Here is a 23,549-nt window from a genome sequence, read left to right as displayed (position 1 = left end):
TGTGAAAATTATTACAATTTAAAAATATATATTTTTTCAGTGTCACATGATCCTTCAGAAATTATTCTAATATGCTGATCTGGTGCTCAGGAAACATTTCTTATTAATATCACTTCTTACATTTTTGTAAAAATGTAAGACATCTTGTAAAACATTTTGTTGTGGAAACTGTGATAGTCACTCATTTTTACTGACCCAAAACTTTTGAACAGTATAGTGTACAACATAATAGCCTAGATTAATTCATGGATCCTAGTTTATGTAAGCGATTCAGACAATGTTCTGTAGAGAAACACTGAGTGCAGCCCCTGCAGTGCTCAGACACTCTCCACTTATGCATCGCACATCCACCACTGCTTTAGGATTGCCTCAGTGCTCGAAGTTCTGCTCGTTCCTCTCATTAAAACTGATGTGTCTTAGCAGGCTTAACTTCTTTTTCTTCTAGCAGACTGGCCACCCAGCTCACTCCTGCTGCTAACAGACAGCCAAGGAAACTCAGTTGCAGTAGACCAATCAGAAATCTAATGGTGAAAGATGGATGCTATTTATTTAATAAAAAATAAATTAATAAAAAACTCATGTCAACAGAATACTTATGTTAGTGTGAAAACGCTCATAATCAGAGTAAAACGTGGATTTAAAATGTGAACCAGGCAAATAAAAAGCAGCAACAAACAATGTCATTGCATTTGAATTGAACATTTGTGTTATTCACTGGGTTGGTCTACAACTTTATAGCCTAGATTTTATTGGTTGGATGTCGTGAACCAAGTAATTTTTTCATTCTCATCATCAAGTTTTTTGGTGTGAAGGTATGCTACCAACAAACTGTTATGGAAATTCATAACCATTTTATGTTTTGGCGAATTGTGGGCTAATTCGTATGAATTTGTTCAATTCATATGCGATCTGCTTACGCCCCACTGATGGTTAGGTTTAGGGATGGACCTTCATGTTGAAGTTTTTCTAAAAAATAATTTCCACACGAATCACATTGTACATTTCATATGAAATACCTATTGTAAAATTATGTTTTCTCATGAGATCAAGTTGGAAGGTAAGCTACCTATTAAGGGGATGGTTGCCAAAATGTAGGTTAATACTAACAGTTAATCAACAGGGGCACTGTAACAGGGGAAGATTAAGACAATTTTTAGGGCCCTGGTAAGACAGGGGCCTGTCAGATGCTCCGAATCCACCCCATCCCCCAGCCAGGAGGATAGGTGACCCTGTCAAAAAAAATTCTATAGCCCAGAACCTTTAATATTTGTTTACATTCTTGATTGTAGGCCATATTGTCTTCGTGGCACGTTTGAAGACGTTATTATCATCAATATACATTTGTAATGGACGGTCTAATGCATGTGACAGCTCTACGATGCATGTATGTGTTCCCTCGTGCCCGTGTGTCGTAATATCGTGTGCACGCATGTTGTATGAGGTGCGCGCGCAGCGGTACACGCGCGCTCCCGCTCACGCTCTTTGGCAGTGTCGCGCGGGCTGTCGGGATCATGTCCGCCATGTTTTCACACCAGCCTAGAAAAAAAAGCCCGTGAAAAAACACCATAACTCGCTCAGAGATGCCCTTAACCGCCGGATTTCGATCGGAGGGACGTCAGTGAGTGCGGCCGCGGAGAGAACCGTCGGCTCGTGTGTGTACTTGTACCGAATGATCCGTGTTTAGTGTGTTTGTGATCGCTGAAAACAATGAGTAAACTCTCGTTCCGCGCACGAGCGCTAGACGCCGCCAAACCGCTGCCGATCTACCGCAATAAAGACCTCCCGGACCTCACCGACTGCGTCTCCATCAACCGAGCGGTCCCACAAATGCCAACCGGGATGGAAAAGGAAGAGGAGTCGGTATGTAAATGATTTTAAATTCATCATTTTTCATGAGGTTCAGGTGCATAGCAGGGTGTTGGTATTCACGTATCGTTTACGCACGTTTTACTGCGCAAGTCCATTCTCTGCGTATGGGGATCTGTAAGCAGCGTTCTGAGGCTCTAGGTTACGTATACAGTGCACGACAGTTGCGTAGTCGTGGGAAATGTTTTACACTAGTGGCGTGAACAAGGTTATTTACGTGAGAGATTTGCTAGTGGTCAATGCGCATTGACGTCAGCCTTTTTGCGCAAATGCGTTCGAGATTGACGTATGTTACGACAGGAATACATGAGCTGAACGGCGTGCCTCTGAAGCCTGAATCTGTGTTTGATTCTTCAATGGTCCTGATGTTTAGTTTCTGCATCTGCGGGCCCTAGTCATCTGTTCAAGCATACGCAGAACTGCGGACACACAGTGCAATCCACCAATATGGCATGTTTTATTCTTCACATTTAAATATCATATAGTACAGTGGTATATTAATATATATCATTTAGTACCATGGTGTACCGGTATATCAGGGTACCATGTTCATGATGTTGCCATCATGGCACCACAATATTTATGTTCAAACCACTAACTTACCCAATGAAAAAGTAAAAAAAACAACAACAAAAAACCCCGAATAATAATAATTCTTAATAACAATAATTATAATTTGCTTATATTTTATTATTGTTGTTATTATTATAAAATATATATTATTTAAACATACAGTACATTAGATATGTTCTAAATACATTAGATATGTACCAACATTAGATATGTACTACATATCTACATTTTATATTATTATTATTAGTTACAAAATTACTTAAGGAAATAAGCAGTTTAGTTTTATATATTTTTTATTATATTTTTGTAAACTAAATCATTCATATTTATTGTTGTAGTATTTGGCTACCCCACTGTTATGAGTTCTTTTGAAAGATGTGTGACAGATCATCAAGCATTCATTGATTCATTCAGTTTGATTCATTTGATTTGTAAGTGAAGTTAATTTGATTAAAATAGAAGTATGAACTGTCATGCTGCCATTGTGATCAGCAAGCTCAATGTAATGTTGGACAGATGTACAGTACGGAGAGCAAGTACTTGTTAAGGTATTTTTAACTATTCAGATTCTTTTCCATTCCCAGTTTTAATTCCTGTAAGATAAAAACATTTAGTCAAACTATTAAATCAAACATATTTATTCTGTGTCTTTTCATGAACAAAAATCAGCAGCCTAAAGAACACTAATGTTTTCACAAAAATACCACAGACAAAACAACTGGACTAACTAATTTAAATTTCAAACATTATTAAAGACAAGTAAACGGTATAAAAATAAGAACAAATAAACAAATTAGCATTAGCACAAATAAATACAAAGTTCAGGTACAGAAATTGTAATCAAATGTAAAATAACACTGCATAGTTTTCTTTTTATAAATAAAATATAGATTGATGCTTATTAAAGTTACACAAGTTTTTCTTTTGTTCTTTGATTAACATTAATACCACACAGCTGCAGGTTTTATTAGGCTGCTGTAAGACCTCATGCAGGTTCCAATATACTGTTACTAGGCGTCTGTTTACACCTGGTCATTTCATGTGTTTTTACAGATCGGATAGCGTTAAATCTGATTTGTCAAAACGGTTCCGTTTACACTTGCCCACTTAAATGTGTCTCCACAAAACGGATATAAATCCGATCTTCAATTTCCGTGCTATATGCAAATTTAACGGAGTTCACGTCAGAGAAAGCAACAGAAATGAGCTGCATTTTATTTATCATAAGCTAATTTCCAGATCAAAGACCGCAATAAGACAGAGAGAGCTGCATCAGCACTGGTAGACATTTAGTCTCACCACTTTTAATGATGATCATTTTTGTTTTGAGCGTCTGCGTCTTTTGGGTTTTATTTTCGGCAGTTTCCTTGTTGGCTTGCCGAAGAGATTCATCAAATAAATGAATAATCAAATAATAATTCTTACTTTTAAAAAAATAATTAACACTCAAATAGCTCAAACTGAGTTGTACAAACATTTGAATTGCACATAAGGCAGTTTTTATATCAACTTTTTAATAACAGAATTGTTTCTACTAGATTGTTGGTGAAATATAAACATTTGAACGAATAGCTATAAATTAATAACTTGTTTTCTTGTCATATTCATTCAAACATACATTAAATAATGAAGACATCTCTAACAGGTTAAGTAAAAATATAATGAATATATAATACAGTGCATTTATTTAACAAAATGCTCTTCTCTATTATTATTTTTCTAGCTAACTAATGAGTTTATGGATATTTGAATTGCTTTCTTGAGGTAAATGTAACATTAAGTGATTTTATAGCCTACAAGCTGTTTTATTGATGTCTTTCCCTGGTTGAAACACTGATTGAGCGATTACATGAAACAGGATTCATGAGAAGTTGTAATGTAGCCTATCTTTCGACATACCTTCTGATGTTCACCCATGTTTATTTCGTGATGCAGTAAAGAGGAGATGAGATGATCCGTTCACGCGCCGCTTGATCCGTGTTGCCGTTTGAACTGCACTACTGTGATCTATCACTCCGCATTAAAGAGCGCCAAAGCAACATTTATTGTTTGAATCTCGTAATAAAATAAACAGAATTTAGAGTTGAGGCATTGCTTTATATTAAAAGTAACAAAGCTTTTTGTGATTATTGGATGGCAGATGCTCTCTCCACAAATGTTTAGTAAAGTTTTGTTCACGCTGCACATCAATAGAAAACGGCACAGACTAAATGAAATTTACACACAGAAATCGATAAGCGGAATCAAAATTGTAATTTTATTACAAGTATCCGATTCCAGAATTGGAATCTATTTTCAATTCCCAACCCTAGTTAAAAACAAGTTATGTGCTGCTTTTGTGTGCCACAGATTGCATTTGCACTCCTGACCTACCTGATAATGAACCGCTCACCCATTGATCAGTCTTGAATCCAAAAGTAATCAGAACAATTTAGAGTTCATTTGTATGCTTGCGAGCTGTGTAAAACATTGCAGTGGTTTTCATCACGTTGCTGTTCTCAGCTGCATTAGAATTTGTACTTGCCCAATTCTTATTTCCTCCTCTGTGTGAGTTGTTAAACTTTTTCTTTTTGCTTAGTCCAGCTACATCAGTTTCAGCTTAACTAACTTGCTAATGGAAATATTTTGTGCTATATATGAGGTGGCAAAATCTTTACTGTTCTGGCGTATATGGTGTAACCTGTTCACATATTTGAGTTGGCCGACTCTCACACTCTCTCTTATGGTGTTTCAGGAGCACCATCTCCAGAGGGCCATCTCTGCCCAGCAGGTGTTCAGGGAGAAGAAGGAGAGCATGGTCATCCCTGTGCCAGAGGCAGAGAGTAACATCACCTATTACGACCGCCTTTACAAAGGAGAGTTCCGCATCCCCAAACAGCTCATCCACATCCAGCGTGAGTGACGTCTACCTCAAGCCCCACTGGATACTTCAATTTCTTGGTTTAAACATACACATAAAATGTAATTTGAATATGACCTCAATCTGACCTTTACCCCTATACTCCACACCAGCTCTGGGTCTGGATAACGAGCTGCCTGACTATGATATGGACTCAGAGGACGAGACTTTATTGAACAGACTCAACCGCAAGATGGAGCTCAGACCTGTGCAGTTTGAGACCATGATGGACCGGTTAGAGAAAGCCAGCACCAACCAGGTTATAACAAGTGCATTATACCTTATAAGTATATGTACCTTATAAGTCTTTTAATTAAGTGCTTCTCAGCTGGTTTTGCTTTAGGATTCAGTTTTTACATGAGATATCAAGTGCCGACCGAACATGGTACCAGAATTGTATGAAAGTAACAAAAATGTCAAAATACAATAAAAAACGGTAATATTGTAAAATATACTATTACAGTTTATTCTATTTTACTATATTTTAAAAAGTAATTTATTTTGTGAAATCAAAGCTCAATTTTCAGTAGCCATTACTCTAGTCTTCAGTGTCACATGATTCTTCAGAAATCATTGTAATATCCTTATTTGCTGCTCAAGAAACATTTATTATTATTATCAACAATAAGCTGTGCTATGTAACATTTTATTGGAAACTGTGATGAACTTTTTCAGGATATTTTGATCAATAGAAATTTTAAAAGAACATCATTTATTTAAAACAGAACTTTTTGGTAACATAAATTTCTTTACTGTTTTTTTCCCCCATCAATTGAATGTGTCCTTGCTTGAATAAAATAATTAATTTCGTAAAAAAAAAAAAAAATCCTACTGACACCAAACTTTTAAATGGTAGTGTAACAACATAGGCCCAACAATATGATCAATGCTCCAAGTAGGCAATAATTCAGTGTCTCCTCAAGGATTTTTTCCAGCTGTGGTGGCACTTCCCCAGGGTGAGGGGGCGTCGCCCATGAGTAAACCTCCCCTAAGTATTATATGAAAGGCTCCAATTTAGAGCGGCAAAGCGATTATGCGCATCCCGTGCGCAGAATGGTGCACTTGAAGCAATGCTTAGTGTATTCAACAGTTTATTGAGCCTTTTCTTTTAACAGTTTTAAATTTTCAGTTACAGTGTGCATGAAGAACAATGCTCTACTCCAGTGCTGTAAACTAACAGACACCCGGGAGAAAGGAATATGATTTAGAAAGCGCAATGAATAGCAAGATAAAGTCATTTTATGCAAACCATAGACCTTTATCCCATTAACTTTAATTTAACGACTTAAATATTCATTTTTACCTCACATTATGCTATCGAATGACTTTAGAAGTCTTGGAATATACTAGTGCACGAAAACTTTATGGTGCTTTACAATGTTTTTTATGCCTTTAGTGGGGCTTAACAACAACACAATAGTATGCACAATATCGGACCTCACTGAGAAGCTGCAGCTGTGGCGGGATGATTTTTGGTGTGGCGGACCACCACGGCAGAATGAATGTAGCGGGAACACTGATTCATCACACAAACACTTTACAGTTGACAAATCATTTTATCATTGCAATTAAAACCTAGTAAGTCACATCCTAGTTGTATTTTTTTTTTTTTTTTTTTGTTCATGATTTTCAAGATTGAGGATGTGTCAGGCCATCTGTAATCTAGCTCGATTTTACCAAGGGACAAACCCCCCCCCCCCCCCCCCCCCCCCCCCACTATCAGAGACTTATTTTTGAGTTGTGATCTACAAGTTGAAAACTGATCTAAAATACACCTCTTAATAAATTAGATTTTTATTCACACGCATTCCTGTCTCTTTCTCTCTCTCTTGATAATTTTGTAGTTGGTCACTCTTCAGGAGGCTAAGCTGCTGCTAAATGAAGATGACTACCTTTTAAAGTCAGTGTATGACTACTGGGTGAGGAAGAGGAAGAACTGCCGGGGCCCGTCGCTCATCCCGCAAATCAAGCAGGAGAAGAGGGATGGCTCCACCAACAATGATGCTTACGTGGCCTTCAGGCGTCGCACAGAGAAGATGCAGACTAGGAAGGTATGCACGTACTCTGTGTTTTGTCATGGATGCCTCAAACAGCATTATTAGAGGGCATTCAGATAGGACTGGTTTTTACCTTATACATTTGTGCATCAAACTTACACAGACAAACATGGTCCACACATAGTACAAAGTACCCTACCTGTGAACGGCAACCCCAGTACTGACAAAAGCAAAGAAACAGTTTGTTATATTAGCTCATCCTATTTATTCATGAATTCGTTTTCCAAGACTTCATGTAGAGATCATTTGACATAACAGCTTCAGATTGTTTTGTTCCATCCAATGCTATGGTTATCACTTTCAGATTCAATCAGGCATTTAAATAATTTTGTTAATCCAGAAACTTTGCAACATGTAGTTAGCAGCATGGAAAATATATATTATATACAGAAAATGAGCAAAGATCGCCATTATGATCACTAAAGCTGTCAGGTAGCTTACAACGCTGTATATGTGTATATATATATATGAAGAGTTCAGATGCAAAAGCCTCTTAAGTGCCATCTGAAATTTTCTTCTAGAATGATCATTTTTATAAAGCTTGTATATTTAAGTTAAGCAATTTCACTTAAATGACAATTAATAGGCAATTTGCATTGCCATTTAAGTGAAATGATTGAACTTAAATATACGAGCTTGATAAAAATGATCATTCAAGAAGAAAATTTCAGATGGCACTTAGAGGCTTTTGCATCTGAACTCTTCATATATATATATATCAGAGTTTCCGCTAGAAAAAAAGGGTGCCGGTCAAAGTGACCGGCAGAGATTTCGTTTTCCGGACATTTTGATGATATGCCGGTCAAATATTGCCTCTTAATTAGTCAAGTTGAGGAAAACTGGAGGCAGGCTATGTAACTTAAAAAAATGACATAATCAGGCCGTATAGAATGCAACATGTTTATTAGCCTAACTTTCAAATAGACGGAAAAAAAACTTGAACGTCCGATTGGCGTCAATCAACGCCAATTGTTTTTACTATGGTTTCACATTCATAGTTTAACAAACCAATCCCCTTCCCAACATAAAATATCTGAATATCTCGCGGTGTAAATAGCCGCATTTCCATTACAGATTTGCGCAAATGTTTTGCGCTATTATCTAAATATCGATAAAAAAAACTATTGCGAAATGACGGCGTTTCCATTAACCGATGTTATATGCGATAAACGTCCTTTTTTCTCTCACGATAAGTCATTTCAAAAATCACGGCAACAGACGTTGGTTTATATAATATCACAGCCACCGCATTAGACATTATTATTATGATTAATGGAAGGAGACGTGGCGTGTTATCCAAGCATTAATGGCAGGGAAAGACCCTTGTACTGCGAACGACACATAAGGAGTTTCTGGGTGTTTCGCCCTCATTTCTGCTCCGAGGTTTTGATTGTGGCATTTCTTTGAGATTTAGAATCCAATATTCCTATAGGCTAATTATTGTTTCTTTTATGAATTTAATAAAGAACTCTGTCTCGTATTCTGTCCAAACGATCCATGTAGGCTACTTTTGTGTCCATTCGTTTTTCCTTTTTTAACCCGTAATTGAAAAACGAAAAATTAACGGTTGTTGTCTTTTTAAAACGCAAAGTTGAACACACCAACTGCTACACCAACTGCTGCGCAAAAAAGTAAATACAGACGCATTTTCTGATTTTTGTTTATGACTTTTTGCCCCTTTATTGAACATTTAAAATATTCACAAATTAATATGGAAAACATGTCGATTTTACTGGTTTTCAAAGGCCAGATTAGAACCTGGAATTGATGTTTTTCCCGCACTGCTAAATGAGAAGAGCCATTAATATTATTAATAAACTATTGTTTCCTAAGTGTCGGCTAAAATCACATCTCCATCTCCGCTGTTAAGCAGATGCGCTTTTAGAGAGAAATGCACCTTTCATACGGATTAGGTACATAATCAGAAGGTATTAGCTTTCGATTCGAATTTGTTCGTTTTAAAGTGGACATTTCAAGCTTTAGACTATATTTTGTTTCAGTTCTCGCGCTCCAGTTTATGGAGATCATGAAAGTGCGTCTGATTGTTTTGTTTTATTTTACAAAAGCACAACGTTTTCTTGTTATTGTGAGTTTACACAAATAAAAGTAGTTGAGAATAATGTATTATTATTTTCTGTATGACCAGAAATGATAGAGTATTTTAAGTTGTTTCCACTGTTAATAGGAAAATGCAAGTGGTCACGCCCGCGCCTCCGTGCCATGCAGTGCGCGCTCCACACTCAGCTTTGTTCCTTTTTGGCATAAAAGCGTCTTCTAAATATAGCTTATTAATTGTTATAATATAATAAAATTATATAAAATTATTATTATTTGCGTAGCTATACATGGACCTCAAACAAACCGCGTCTTCTAAGTCAGGTGACTGTAAATGCGCAAAAACTGTTTCCATTGCAGCTTTGCGAAATATTCCTTTTTCGAATTGCCTGAAAAACCACCTCATGCGAGCATAAAAACGTTCTTGCGATAAACGGGAGTTTTTGCGAAATTAACGTGTTTACATTGTGCGTATTTTTAATTAGCAATTTCAATTTGAAGGGTAGCCTAATGGAAACGCGGCTAGTGTCTCTCCACAACTTGCAATGCGCATAAGCCGCGTAACCTTGTTCTCCGCAAGGCGACTTCGCTGCTTCGTCTTGATCCGATTCTGCTTTTTCTCCGGTGGTGGTGGAGCTGTCTGGACATCTGAGGCTTCAGGCGTTCCTGATTCACCATCGTGAATCAGATTCTAAATGTCTGGCCTCTGAAAAAAGCTTTTACGGCTAGTCTGCCTGGGCCTGGCCATATTTGAAACGTCTCACTCATTCGTTCGTTGTTTAGGTCTATATTACAGCCGTTTTAGGCGTGCGCTTTATTTGAAATGCAGCATGCGATGTTGTTTAATAACTTTCAAACGGTAGAGCCTGTTCCTTTATAATATAGCCAAAGGTCGGTGTATTTTTGTTTTATACATTTTAGGCTTATTCTCAAATTCAGATTGTGTTTGGGGGGGCGGGATTATTAGGTAATTTTAATCGGACAATTTGACCGGAGAGATTTAATTTTGTCGGACATTTCATTTTTTTTCCGGCCAATGTCCGGCAATTACCGGACAACGGAAACCCTGATATATATATACTATACATACATACATGCATACATACATGCATGCATACATACATACATACATACATACATATACATGCATACATTTAAATGGACACACACGCAGTCACACATCCCTAATAAAGATCACATTTTCCCCTCAATAGAAGTGTGAACACCTACCGGAACCATCCGTCTCTCTGTTATGCTGTCTCTGTAGAATCGCAAGAATGACGAGGCGTCTTATGAAAAGATGCTGAAGCTGAGGAGAGAGTTTAGCCGAACCATGAGCATCCTGGAGATGATCAAGAAGAGAGAAAAGAGCAAACGAGAGCTGCTGCATCTGACACTAGAGGTGTTTGAAAAAAGGTTTGTCAACATTGCTCTTTTAATACAGCTGTTTTGAGACAATGTCTGTTGTTGCATACTCTATATAAATAAACTGTTATGTGTAACTTAACAGTAGTGTTGTCAAAACTACCGACTTCAGTACCATGCTGGTACTGAACTTTTTAAATGTTATGATACCAGCATTTCCCTCTAGCTTTTTGAGCGCTGTTGAACGATTCTTAAACGCTTCTGATTGGCCATTGTGTTCACGCGCTCAACATATATGTCTGTGATTGGCTACAATGACCAACGCTTCAAAAACATGTTGTCTTCACTGAGCGCTTACACAGATACACACAGGAGCATTTGAAAGCAAGCGTCTATCAGTGGATCCCTAATATATCCGCTGATAGACGTTTCCGCTGATATACGCCTGCTTTCAAACACTACTTAACAGCTAGGATGGTTGTTGTTTGTAAAGTGACTCATCTCTCTCGCACCGATGCCACTTTTTCCAGAACGAGTCCGATACCGATACTTTAATTTTTGGTACTTGCTAATACTGATACCTGTATTTTTCACTGCATTTCATTTTTTTTTATATATATATTGGGTAGAGAAACAAAAAAAAATAGTACCGGTAATCATATTAGTTGGCTTAATTTGCTTAGTAAATATTTCCTTTGGTTGTTTTCATGCTTAAGCATGTTAAAATGTATTGTATGAGCTTCTGTTACTTTCACTGTTCATTTGCTCTATCATATTTTATCTATCATTTAATTGCACAGCACATATTTAAAGCTGCTTCAGTGCTAAGGATTGGGTCAGAGGTTCAAATGTGTAGATGCCAGTGAAATATCACAATTCTCTATTATAATTTTGATGCAGCAAAAACTACTAGCCTAATTAATGTAAATTCAAAACATTATTAAAGACAAGCAAGCAGTCAGCAATAAAATAAGAACAAAAAATCTAATTACAAATAGCACAAATAAATACAATAGAACAAAGAAAGGCTACAAATTAAATAAACAGCTGTTTTTTTTTTTTTTCAGGTAGGTCTAACAGTAGTTTTCAGGTACATCATTTGAATAAAATAATCAAATGTGAAATAATACTGCATATTTATCACTGTATAAATTAAATATAGATGAATCTTTATAAGGTTACAAAAGTAATTGTCAATAGCAGTGAGGGATTTCTTTGTCTTTTGTAGTTTGATTAACAGTAAAAAAAAACACAGCAGCAGATTTATTAGGCTGCTGTCCCTTTAGAACAAATGCACCAATATAGCCTGCCCTATTATATGCCCTATTATGATCCAATATAGCCTACCCTACTGTACATTCGTTTTCTTTGTTTACGTTCATGAAGATATAACTGTCTACCGGTATGTTTACTAGGATACTCACCAAACGCAAGACGTGAAAGAGAATTCAATTCAATTTGCGTGCAGTCTGAGGCAGCTTTCAGGGCGCGTGCTTCGGATGTTTGCGTTTATGAAACTTCTTGACCTGCAAACGTCCTGTAATAATGTAGGGAACCACTCGTCATACATAAATCACGTAACAGACAGTTCATGTTTTGCTTGCGTATACGATTTAGATTTAATCCAAATGATGCATGTGTGCAACAAATCTTTCTCTCCCTCTCTTCCTTCAGTTAACGTTAGTAATACATGCCTCGCATTACTTTCTTTGCTATTGACATATCCGACAGAACTACAAACTTTCCACTGATGTCTGTGAAAAAGGGATGCACTCGACATGATCGCGTGTCTGTGCCGCTACACACTCAATCCACTGCGTGTTTTTCACTTATCAGCTCACGCACCACAGCTATATAGGCATACTATATTTTAGGGCTGGGATGATATAACTATTTCCCGACTCAATACTATCACAATACTTGGGTGCCAATACGGTATTGCGTTTTTATTTTATTTATTTTTTTAAGAATTGGATTCTACAAGTATTGCGATTCGATATTGCAAATTTCGGAAATAAAAAGGAAATAGTTATTGGTGTATTTATTTGTGTAATTTTTATTTTATTTTAGCACTAGACCATGGGGAAAAGTTAAATCATACATTTATACAGACTGTAAATGATGCATAAGATGAGTCATATTTACAAAAACAATTCATCTCATCATCTGACTTTTATTTCAGAAGCATTATACTACATTCTCTTGAATAAATTATTCAATAACAAATACATTTTTTAAGTCACTTGTCGCCACCTAGTGACAAAACAATGTAATCGATAAATGTGTTATTTTAAGCACCAAGTTACTATCAACAGCTGATTTACTCTATTTTGATCGCTATCGTAGACATCAGTGTTAATATTTGAACTTAAAACTTTTATCCCAGTACTTCTATGATAATTTGAACTATTGTATCACAGAAACAATGATACTATGAGGTTGAAAAGACTGCTGTTTCATGACTACTCTCTCTGGGTCAGCGGCAGTGCCAACACAGATTTTTTTTTTTTTCAGCCCTACTATATTTTGTTTAATATTTCACTAATTAGATACATTTACTTCATAGACAGTAGGGCTGCACGATTTCTTGCAATATAACATTTCCCTAGAGAAATGCTATTTTATTACGTTTTTTAAATAATTTATATATGTAATGATCATACTAAAATAAATGGGTAGGCTAATAGTTATTCTTCTGATCTTCCGAAGAATATCTCCGTTTTTTCATAAGGAGTTAACGTTACACATGCAACACTTTGATTAATGGTTGTCTCTGAGACTTATTGTTACTTGGCAGTTTTGGTAGATTTAGTGACACCATCACTTATGTTCACATATCGCTTTTTTGCGCGTGCAAATTCGTTATTTCAAATGCAGGCGCGCGGTAAGTGTGCTCAAAATGGAAGCACATTTTTCCAGGCCCGCCTATGACGCGACGAGATGAGAACATCTCAACTTTTCAGAATTCCGCATGCTCACGCAGGTCATGGTTGCATAGCAACGACAGACGCAAGCGCTTGTGGAAAGGAGATAGGGGCGTGGCCGCGCTTTCCATGCGTTTTTAGACGTGATATGTGAACGGCCCCTTACACAGTACCTGCATTTATGACAAAATATTTTTCAGACGTACAGTTCTATTTAGGCACAGGTTTTTCGCTGTGTTCATTTTCCTCGCTTGTCTCTACTCCCGCCATTATTTTTTATTTTCCACTCTCTGCTCTGAGCATAGGTTCTGAGCCACTAGGTTCCCCTTTGGGCCTGATCTAGCCAATAGCATAATAGCACCTACTGTGGAGATGGGTATAAAGATAGTAAGGCCCCATTTGATTGGTTGAATTTGGATAAACAACCTTTGCATGCATGCATCACACAAATGCTTGGCACATAAAATAAATGCCATTTAACGCACCTCTCTGCGATATGAATATCGCATATACTATTATCGCGATAACGATAATTTTTCGATATATTGTGCATCCCTAATAGACAGTCTTCTCTTTTATCCCCATTATTCTCTCTGTTGTCTGTGATTCTTTGTCTGGACACTATGTACATGCTGCGTGATATCAGTTGTTGGTATCGGAGCATTTTTATGTGTACAGTACTTTACATGAGCACAGTACTTTGTGCATCCCTAGTTTTTACATATTGTTTCTCCTTGTTTTGTGTATATTAGATATCAAATTGGAGACTTCTCAGGAGAGGTTCTGAATGAAGTCACTGTACCTCTGGCAGAGAAAACCAGTTACCCTGCACCCACATCCTTACCCATAAGCAGTCGGCACAAGGCAGAGAGTAAAATTAAGGTAAAGGCCAACAGTAGGAGGGAAAAGATCTGCGTGCGAGAAATGTCATGAATGTGCTCAGTGATAATTATGAATCCATTTCTTCTGTCTCTTTCCTTCAGTCACACAAATCTGGGTCCAAACACCTCCACCCCTTCACAATCAAGCCTGAGCCTCACTTTGACTTTGTGCATTCTCATAAGAAGTACAACAAGAGGCCCAAACTTGATACATTTCGGCAGCCTGGTCGGCCAGAGCGACAGCAAACCATCATCAAGGCAGACATTAAACAGTACGACTTCCACAGCTCTGGAGAGGAGGATTACCCACTGGTCAGTATACAATCAGTGTTTCGTTACACATGCTCATATGTAAAGGTTTTACTTAAAGGTACAATATGTAAGAATTTTGCATTAAAATATCCCAAAATCTCAAGGCCAGTGTTATATATTTTGTTAAGTTGATTACTTACAATATCCCAAATGTTTCCAACTATTTTTAAATCGTGAGAAAATTGCGATTTTAACCAAGGAAACGGGGCGTTAGAGCAGGGGGGAGCTGGGAGTCGCCAGTCAATTGCGTCATATCCGCGTCACCCTCGGTTTCCGCTCGTACTGCGTGGAGTCCTGGACAAATGCGAAAGTTGTAGTTGTAGCGTCTATCAAGCTACAAACTTTAGCTTGTTTCTTGCAGTCGTTATGGGACACAATTATTCTTTACCGATTGCAGCTGGTTCTGTCGACAAAGCATGCTTAATTTTATATTTTCCAAATGTAGCATTCGGTAATAGTTATGTTTATGTAAGGAAAGTATTATTGCTTTAGATTTGTGTTTAGTTTATTGACATTGTTTATCACGTCTGGTGTTTATGGCCATGTAAATAAACATAGCATGTGTTATACATAAAGATTAATCAGTATTTTGGCAAATGATGTGGGCATGTTCGAATGTACTTTTACAACAATTGTTTAGAACATGTAAAACTGCGCAGCGTTATCACAACAATGAATTCAACAAATACAGTAACATCTATGAAGTATTAAACCTTACTTTTCTTGCGGTTAATTCATTTTAATGAAATAAAAGTGTGATGAGGTTTAAGAGTCAGGAAGGAAGAAGACGCGTCGTCGTGACTGGGACTCGTACTTTATTAAAATAAAGCAAAACAAACAAAAGCCGCGCACAACGCGCATTCACTGTGGCAACCGCGACGGCACAAAACAGTTCAAAAATGAGAGCTCGGATCCACCGGTTTTCTTCCTCTGCGTCCAATTTTCTCTCCAGTCTCTCTCTCGTTCCAGCGCGGCTTATAAGCGGTCTCTCCACGCCGATCACTGCAATAAGACACAGGTGCATTTGCACTTGACCTACTTGCTCGTCTCTTCTCTCTCCCATCACAGACCGCGCTGAACCACGCCCCCCTCGCCACAAAAAGCATGTCATTAAACGCAACATTTATAAAAATAGAACTTAGCCTCATCATCCATGAACATGATTTTTCGATTCCCGTCTGACTGATTTACATCCACGGTGGAGTTTAAAACGACAGTTCCCATCATTCCACGCTCCTTCACATCGTCATCAAGCTACGCCGTTGTTGTTGTTTGGAATGTAGCGCCCTCTAGCGGCAAAAATTCTTGCATATTGTACCTTTAAAAGACGTTAAAATATTTTTTGTCAGAAGATATAATAGTATATATATTTCTCCTTATTTTCTCTTCTGAAGTCTCCAGTATCAGAGCCGGATGAAGAGAACGATCCTGATGGAAACTTCGCCTTTAGAAGGAAAGCTGGCTGCAGTTACCTCTCGGTGAGTTTCCCACTGAACATCAGTGCTGGCTGAAGAGCTGGGCAATATAGCTGAATAATTATATCTTGATATTTAAGCTGCACTAAAATGGCTTAAAGCAGTGATTCTCAACCATTTTGAGTTCAAGGGCCCCATTGACCGCAAAAATATTTGAAGGCCCCCTAGTTGTTGTTTTGCTTACAAAACATTTTTTGAATCCATGGACTCTCCTACAGTAGTTTTTATAAATTAAAGTAACTGAAATAATACAATTGTTTTTGTTTTTTGTTTTGTTTTTTAACCGTATTTTAAGGCTTGTTTTGTCTTTGCCGAGGCCCTGTAGTGGGCCCTGGACCCCTGATTGAGAACCACTGGCTTTTTTCTACCATCATTTCAACTAGCCGTTGTTGTCAAGTAGATCATTTCTTGTATTAAACATTTAAAATGTATTTAAAAGAATTGAAATAAACACACAATATGTTTTCTACATTATTTGTAATAATTGTATTTATATAAGTGCATGTTGTTATTCTAAATACTTGTAAGCATGAGAAAATGCTGCTTGAGGACTTTTGAGAACAGTTATGAATGTTAATTAATTTTCGAATTAACATTTATAGCTGTTCTCAGTGGAATGGTAATTGCATCAGAGTTTTTAACTTCCTCAACCAGTAGGTTTACATTTCAGATTTGCAGAAATTAACCTTACAACTGAACTCTCTCTTACATGAGGGTCATGACACAGGGAGGGTGTGAAGGTGCCGGCACTGGCAGTTTTTTTTTTTGTTTTTGTTTTTTTTAAGCATGTAAATTAAAGCGCATGGCCAAAATCGAGTATTGTGACTAAACCCTCCTGCCCATAGAGTATGATATACTTGCTTTATTAGTGACAGAGCACCATATTATTTAGCTCTGTGGTGCATTGGTCATTTCCTTTGCCATTATTAAAAGTTTTGTGTGTCCTCAGCCACTGGTGGATCAGAGCTGCTCTCCTCACTGGCAGCAGGCGGATCAGGACCGGCTGTGGCAGAGGAACTGTCTCACCGCCCTCTCTGTGCCGAAACGCTGTATTGCAGTGACACACAGGAGGGTGGGCAGAGGTGGCAGGTGTGTCACTATTTACAATTTACCCATTTCCCCTTATATCTTATCATTTATTGTATTCAAGTATAGATGATGTGTGGTTTGAATTTATGACCCTGCTCTTTGTTACTTCAGATTAAAGTAGAAAAGTTGATGAGGCTACTCCCTAATGATCAGCGCTGAAGGTCACAGATTGTACCAAATATCCTAAAGCACTCTGTTGTTTTCCTTCAGGGTTGTTTTGGATCGCACCTCGTCGGAACTGGACCGTGCCCTCAGGCACCTGGACCCTGACATGTTTTATCCCTCCGCTGGCTCTAGTGTGCCTGACCTCCCCGTCCACACAAACACAAACTCTCACATCTCCAAATCAGCTCCTGATTGCTCACTGACTCAGCTCCTGAATGACATCCAGGCCTGCAGGTGGAAGTTTTTCCGCCCTCGGCCGCTACAGGACAACTCAAGGAGTGAGGACAAGAAAGGGACTCCGCAGGTGGAAAAAGGTGGTGGGACGCCTCTCTCTAACAGTGTGTCAGGTGAGGCGTCTGAGCTGAACAGGATTCAGAAGGTCAATCAACTGAATTTCGTTCACCCGTATAAGCGTTCTCCATTGTGCCTTTCTATCTATCAGTTTACTCTTGGGTTTTTCAACAAATTCAGCCTGTCAATCATTTTTAATGTGGCCTGCCGATTGGTTTTGATGAAATTGCTGCACTGTCTGATACAAAATAGAATTCTATGCATAAAACTCAGCAGAGAGTTCAAAGGCTCTCAGTGGTTGTCTATTAGCAGACTGCAGTCCAAATGCGGAGCACATTTAAGATTTTTTTGCTGCTCATAATTCAGCTACATTTCTTTTATAAACTTGAACTGGCATCATTTAGGCACACACATTCAATTGTTTACTTGAGGTGAGCTGTGCTTGAAGCACTGTGTCATTAAACAAGCAACATTGTGTGTCTGTTGAAGGGCTGAGTGCAGTGGTATTACAGTACAACATTACTGTTTAAATGTTTGGGTCTCTTATATCTCTTATGCTCACCAAGGCTGCATTTATTTATTACAGTTTAAAATAACTTCTATTTTAATGTTTTAAAATGTAAATTTAAAAATGTTATGGAAAAGCTGAAATATGCTGATTTAATCAGGGATTAGATTTTTTTTTCCGACTGTGCCTTTCCATGATGCACTGCATAATTCAGAGTAAAGCCAAAGCACAGCACTGTGTTCATTTTCAGTTTCGATTCTCAGTAAATGCTACTTTGCGAGTGCTGTTCTTTATAATCGCTTATAATTTGCAGTAGGGAATGCAGTGTGCACCAACCATCTTCCCAAATTCATAATGAGAATCGTTTATAAATCTGTTATTGTCAGAGAAGAGTTAGGGTCATCCTGAGGTTTTCCGCCAAAATAAAAGCTCAGTTGTTTAATGTTTGAAAGCAAAGAAATTAAGGCAAACATAAATGTTGGTATTGTAATTTTACTGTTGTTAAAATAAAATAATAATTATTATTATTATTGTTTTTGATAACAATAATAACAAATATATATACTTTTATTATAACATTGTATTATAATTTAATTTATTATTATGATTAGTAAATACTGATTTTACAGGACGATAGTATTTTTTTATAATAATTGTGTTGGGGGGTCAGGTTTTCCTTCTTTGTCTTTAGCTGATCACATGCCTGTGTGATGCTCAAGTACCAATTCTTATTGTCACTGTTGAAAACAGTTGTGCTGCTTAATATTTTTTGTGGAAACCGTTATGCACTTTTCAGGATTCTTTAAATAGAAAGGTCAAATGAACAGCATGTATTTTAAATAGTAATATTCTGTAACATAATAAACGTATTTACAATTTGGTCCATTTAATGCATCCTAAATGAATAAAAGTGTTAATTTCTTTCAAAAAAAGTCCTTTACTGGCACCTAGTGGGGGAAATAAAAATTGCTGGTTTAAAGCCTCTTAAATTTGTAGAACATCACATTTACACCCATGTTCTTACATGTGCAGGTGGATTCACAGAAGAGCAGTTTCACTCCCATCAGCAACAGCTGGTTCAGATGCACAAACAGTTACAGCAGCAAGAACTCCAGCAGAACTCGACAGCACCAGAACCCCACAAGCCCCTGCCCGTGAGTATATCCACACAATGCCAGGCATTATGGGGCTAAACCTCACTCTTACTCTGTTCTGTAATAATTACGAAGTCATTATTTTATTTTTTTATTTAATAAGTAAAAAATCATTTCTTTTACAGAACACGGCCTCATCTGACTGCATGTCTAAGACTCTGGACTCGGCTAGTGCACACTTTGCTGCCTCTGCTGTGGTCAACACTCCCAACAATGAAAACAGGCCCCAGATTGCAAGTGTCAATGGCGTCCTTTCTAATTCAGGCATGTGCAGCTCATTGGGAACTGAGCAGAGGCATTGAAATATAAAATAATCTTTATATGAAAATATGCCTGTAATTTTGATCCAAATATTTTAAAACTGCTTTATAGAACTTATTGGGGAATCATAGCAAAACTGTGACTGAAAACCTTTTTTTGGACATTTATATGACAATATCAATTGCTTTGATGTGTGGTTAATTAAAGGAAAAAAGGTGAGCATGATTGATCATTTAAATGATTAGTTATTTTTGTCTCTTGCAGGAAGTTTTAGACAAGCCAAATTGAACCGTTCTGCAGGTGGTGGCGAGTCAGGCTCTTTAGTACGGATGACGAGTGCATCTGGCCTTCAGCTGCCCGTCCCTCAGTCTCTGCCTCACGGCCACGGGCACCTGAGTACAGTGAGCGCTGTGTCTCCTGCCCACACACACCACAGTGCACGTCTGTGTGCCCCTTCACCCTCAGCCTTAAAGCTTGCCAGTGTTGCTAGCAGTCTGGACCGGGTACCCAAAGTCACCCCCACTAGTGCCATCGACATCGCCAGGTCTGAAACAGAACTTATTCACTTTACAATTGTTTTGTTGTTGTTTTTTTATGTTTGGGTGGAGGGTGAAAAATGAATTCAAGTATCTATATTTATTTATTATTTTCGGACTACAAAAGGAGAGATACAAAAACAAAAAAACACCTGCTCATGAGTGCATGTTTCAAAGTCAAAACATGGTGCTTTTGCACTCTCTACAGGCTTGCACTTTCAGAGAAGTTCACAATCAATGAAAACCACACATTTATGCCAAGCCATTACTTATGAATTACTTCTGATGAATTATGACAATGTTTACCTTATGGTGTTTATATCATACCTCCAAACTCGTTGCATTTTTAAAAAGCGCAGCTGCGTTGTATACCGTATTTACCAGAGTAATTGCCATATTTCTGTTCTTCCTTAAGCACCACCTACTGTCAGAGAGTGTAATCGCATTTTCATTCAGCTGGTGGATTGAATATATAATTGTAGTATTTGATTTAAAAAAACCCTGCAGATACCCTGGCCTGGACTGCGCATTCATGACTATAAGCGCCGCAGTTCACTCTGACTCACCCAGAAAAGCACACAAGTTGTGAGAAATCAAGATTAATAAAATCACGACATGAAAAACGCCTAGAAATCCCCAAAAAGAATCTGTACTTTCTTCACCGAGTTAAATATCTCCGGACAGGAACTCTTTAATTTGTATCTTTATTCTATTGTATTTATTTGTAATTTAAGCTAAGGGGGGCGTTGTGAGGCACGACGTGGGCGTTCTAATTTCACTATTAACCACTGCTTCACAGGGCTTATTACAGTTAGTGTATACTTATTACAGTTTTTTTTATATATATATATATTATTTATTTTATTCACAAAATAAACACACACAGTAACAAAAAAAAATTGTGTAGAGTAATTTACAGCAGCTTTGAACGTGACTCAACCAATCAGAATCCAGTACTGGAACTATCGTTTTATAATTGTTCTTATTTTACTTTACTGTTTGTAAAGTCAGTTCAAAATTGAAATCAAGCTTCCTTGTGCTGTGTGGTAGTTGTAAAAACAAATAAAAAAATACCCCATTGTAAAACACAAATACATAGAGTGAGCAAACAACTAGGATTTAGGTGAGACAATTGTAAGTAAAAAAAAAAAGTAGTGAGGTCAAAATGACCGTGTTAATTTATGCGATTAATTTTTTCTCGTCATCCTTTGGCTAGCATTACATTATATGATCACGCTCTTATTCAAGCAAATGCTCTTATTCTTTTCAAGCGCGATAAGACACAAAAGAGAATGCAGTGCTGGCGCACAGTGTGCACAGAAAGCCGCTTCAGACAGCTCTTGAACGTACAAAAACACAAAATTATGCCAAAAGGCCCGTTTTTAGTCCAGTCTTAAATGAACGTAAAGAGTTGAGGAAATTTGTATCAGATCCACGTCATGAACCTGCTGCTGTTTGTCATTAAGGATAATCAAAGAAAAAGAAAAAATCACTCACTTTTCTTGACTTAAAAAGGAATAATCTAGATTTAATTTATAAATTATGCAGTGAAGACTGAAGTGCTTGATAACTTTATTCAATTTTTGAATGTATCCTACCTCTTAAAGCACTGTTTGCAAGGTTACATGGGTCCAAAACAATGAAAACAATAACTTTTTGTGCATTTTGACAGGGCAAGTAAAAATCTGAACTGGTCTGACTGGGCCAATAGAAAAAATTGAGCCCTGATATATTGAAGGGCACAGGTAAATGTGACATTTATTATAATGGGTTTATGTGAAGATTGTTTTTATTTCACTTAAATTAAAACGTTTTTGAACTTCATTTTTTAAAGCCTAATAAATGTTAAAATTGATAGCTTAGAATTATACCTATATAATTAATGGCTAAAATTGAGAAAAATAAAATTAAAAAAATCATACAGACATCAGTAGCAGTATTGGTATCTGTAATACTGGCCTTTCAAAAAAAGATGCCATTAAACAAATATTTAAAATATAGGCTACTGTCCTAATGCTGTTTCTATTAATTTGGTTAACTTTAATGTTAGGTGCGAATTACAGAAAAAACCCGATTTTTAATCGATTGGCCGCACTGAAAAAAAACATTTTATTATTTTTGTATGTGTATATAGACTTTTATGGAACATTAGGTCATGAATATTTGCCTCAAAAGTAATATATTGGAAATATATTGGTAAAAATATGTATGGACCCTTAAGTATTGTTTCCCCCAAAAAATGTATTGCCAACCCCAAACTTTTGAACGATAGTGTCTTATATATTTGAATTAAAATGAAAATGAAATTTTTAACTTCTATATTTTTATTGATCTTGCAGGGAGAATCACGAACCAGAGAGGCTGGCTCTCAACGGATTATCAGAGACCACAGTCGCCATGGAGGTCACATAGCCCATCAGAAACACAAAGACTTCAGTGCTGAGATCTGTGCGCTTCTACACGGACTTATACCCAAAAGCAGCATATCAAAATATTAAGAGAAATTTGTCAATATTATAAGTGTACATTTTGTAAAATTGGGAATTATCACTACCTTGTAAAATAGTATATTTGTATCATTAGTCTGTCATTTCTGTTACTTGAATCCTAGATTTTTTTTGTCATCATGCTTTTGCACTTGAAAATGCAAGCAAGACAAGTGCATTAGTTCATGTTGGGATCATGAGCATGAATATAGGTCCTGCGTCACTTGTTTTAACTATTTATTTTGCAATGTTTACATTTTTGTATCTCGTACAAATAAATCCAATGTTGTGACCACAAAATGCAGACATAGCTAGTATACCATGCTTTTGTGCCTTTTTTTCTTTAGAGGAAAGAGAATTTCGGTTTCACGGATGAAGAAATGTGCCATTTTACAAGTGATGATCTTCCCTCTTGAGATGTTGACCGTATTTCATTGGTTTCTTTTTTTTGCCACCTTCTTGTCTTACCAAGAATAGCATGTTAATTCTGGAGGCCGATGGCCTCCACCAGAAGGTATTTACGTGAAGTTCTTTAAGAAATCTAGCAGAAGACCTTTAATCTGGCTCATAGTTTCTGCTCCTCTGTCTGAGTCAGCCGAACGCTCATTTTTTTTGTCTTTAGCTGTTGCTGGTTAACCAGTCTGAAGGGAGC

General features: G+C 37.2%; 1 protein-coding gene across 3 annotated transcripts; it reads left to right on the top strand.

Annotated features, from left to right (window-relative positions):
• Positions 1-1,496: 1,496 nt before the first annotated feature.
• On the top strand, positions 1,497-23,214 carry epc2 (enhancer of polycomb homolog 2). 3 transcript variants are annotated; one of them, XM_082176376.1, is made up of 15 exons: positions 1,497-1,860; positions 5,174-5,333; positions 5,452-5,597; positions 7,183-7,389; positions 10,718-10,866; positions 14,492-14,621; positions 14,723-14,932; positions 16,327-16,410; positions 17,357-17,496; positions 17,707-18,008; positions 19,493-19,614; positions 19,740-19,878; positions 20,140-20,419; positions 22,084-22,156; positions 22,751-23,214. In XM_082176376.1, the coding sequence occupies exons 1-14, from the start codon at positions 1,708-1,710 to the stop codon at positions 22,130-22,132; spliced, it is 2,271 nt and encodes a 756-aa protein (XP_082032502.1). In that variant the 5' UTR covers positions 1,497-1,707; the 3' UTR covers positions 22,133-22,156; positions 22,751-23,214. The 3 variants fall into 3 exon arrangements, with proteins under 3 accessions (XP_082032502.1, XP_082032501.1, XP_082032500.1); XM_082176375.1 differs by lacking the exon at positions 22,084-22,156 and having other exon boundaries at positions 19,740-19,882; positions 20,144-20,419; XM_082176374.1 differs by lacking the exon at positions 22,084-22,156 and having other exon boundaries at positions 1,498-1,860.
• The last annotated feature ends 335 nt before the right edge of the window (positions 23,215-23,549 follow it).

The sequence above is a fragment of the Leuciscus leuciscus genome (genome assembly GCF_965113295.1).
Source record: "Leuciscus leuciscus genome assembly, chromosome: 7".
NCBI lineage: Eukaryota > Metazoa > Chordata > Actinopteri > Cypriniformes > Leuciscidae > Leuciscus > Leuciscus leuciscus.
This window is presented reverse-complemented; position numbering and strand designations above follow the sequence as displayed.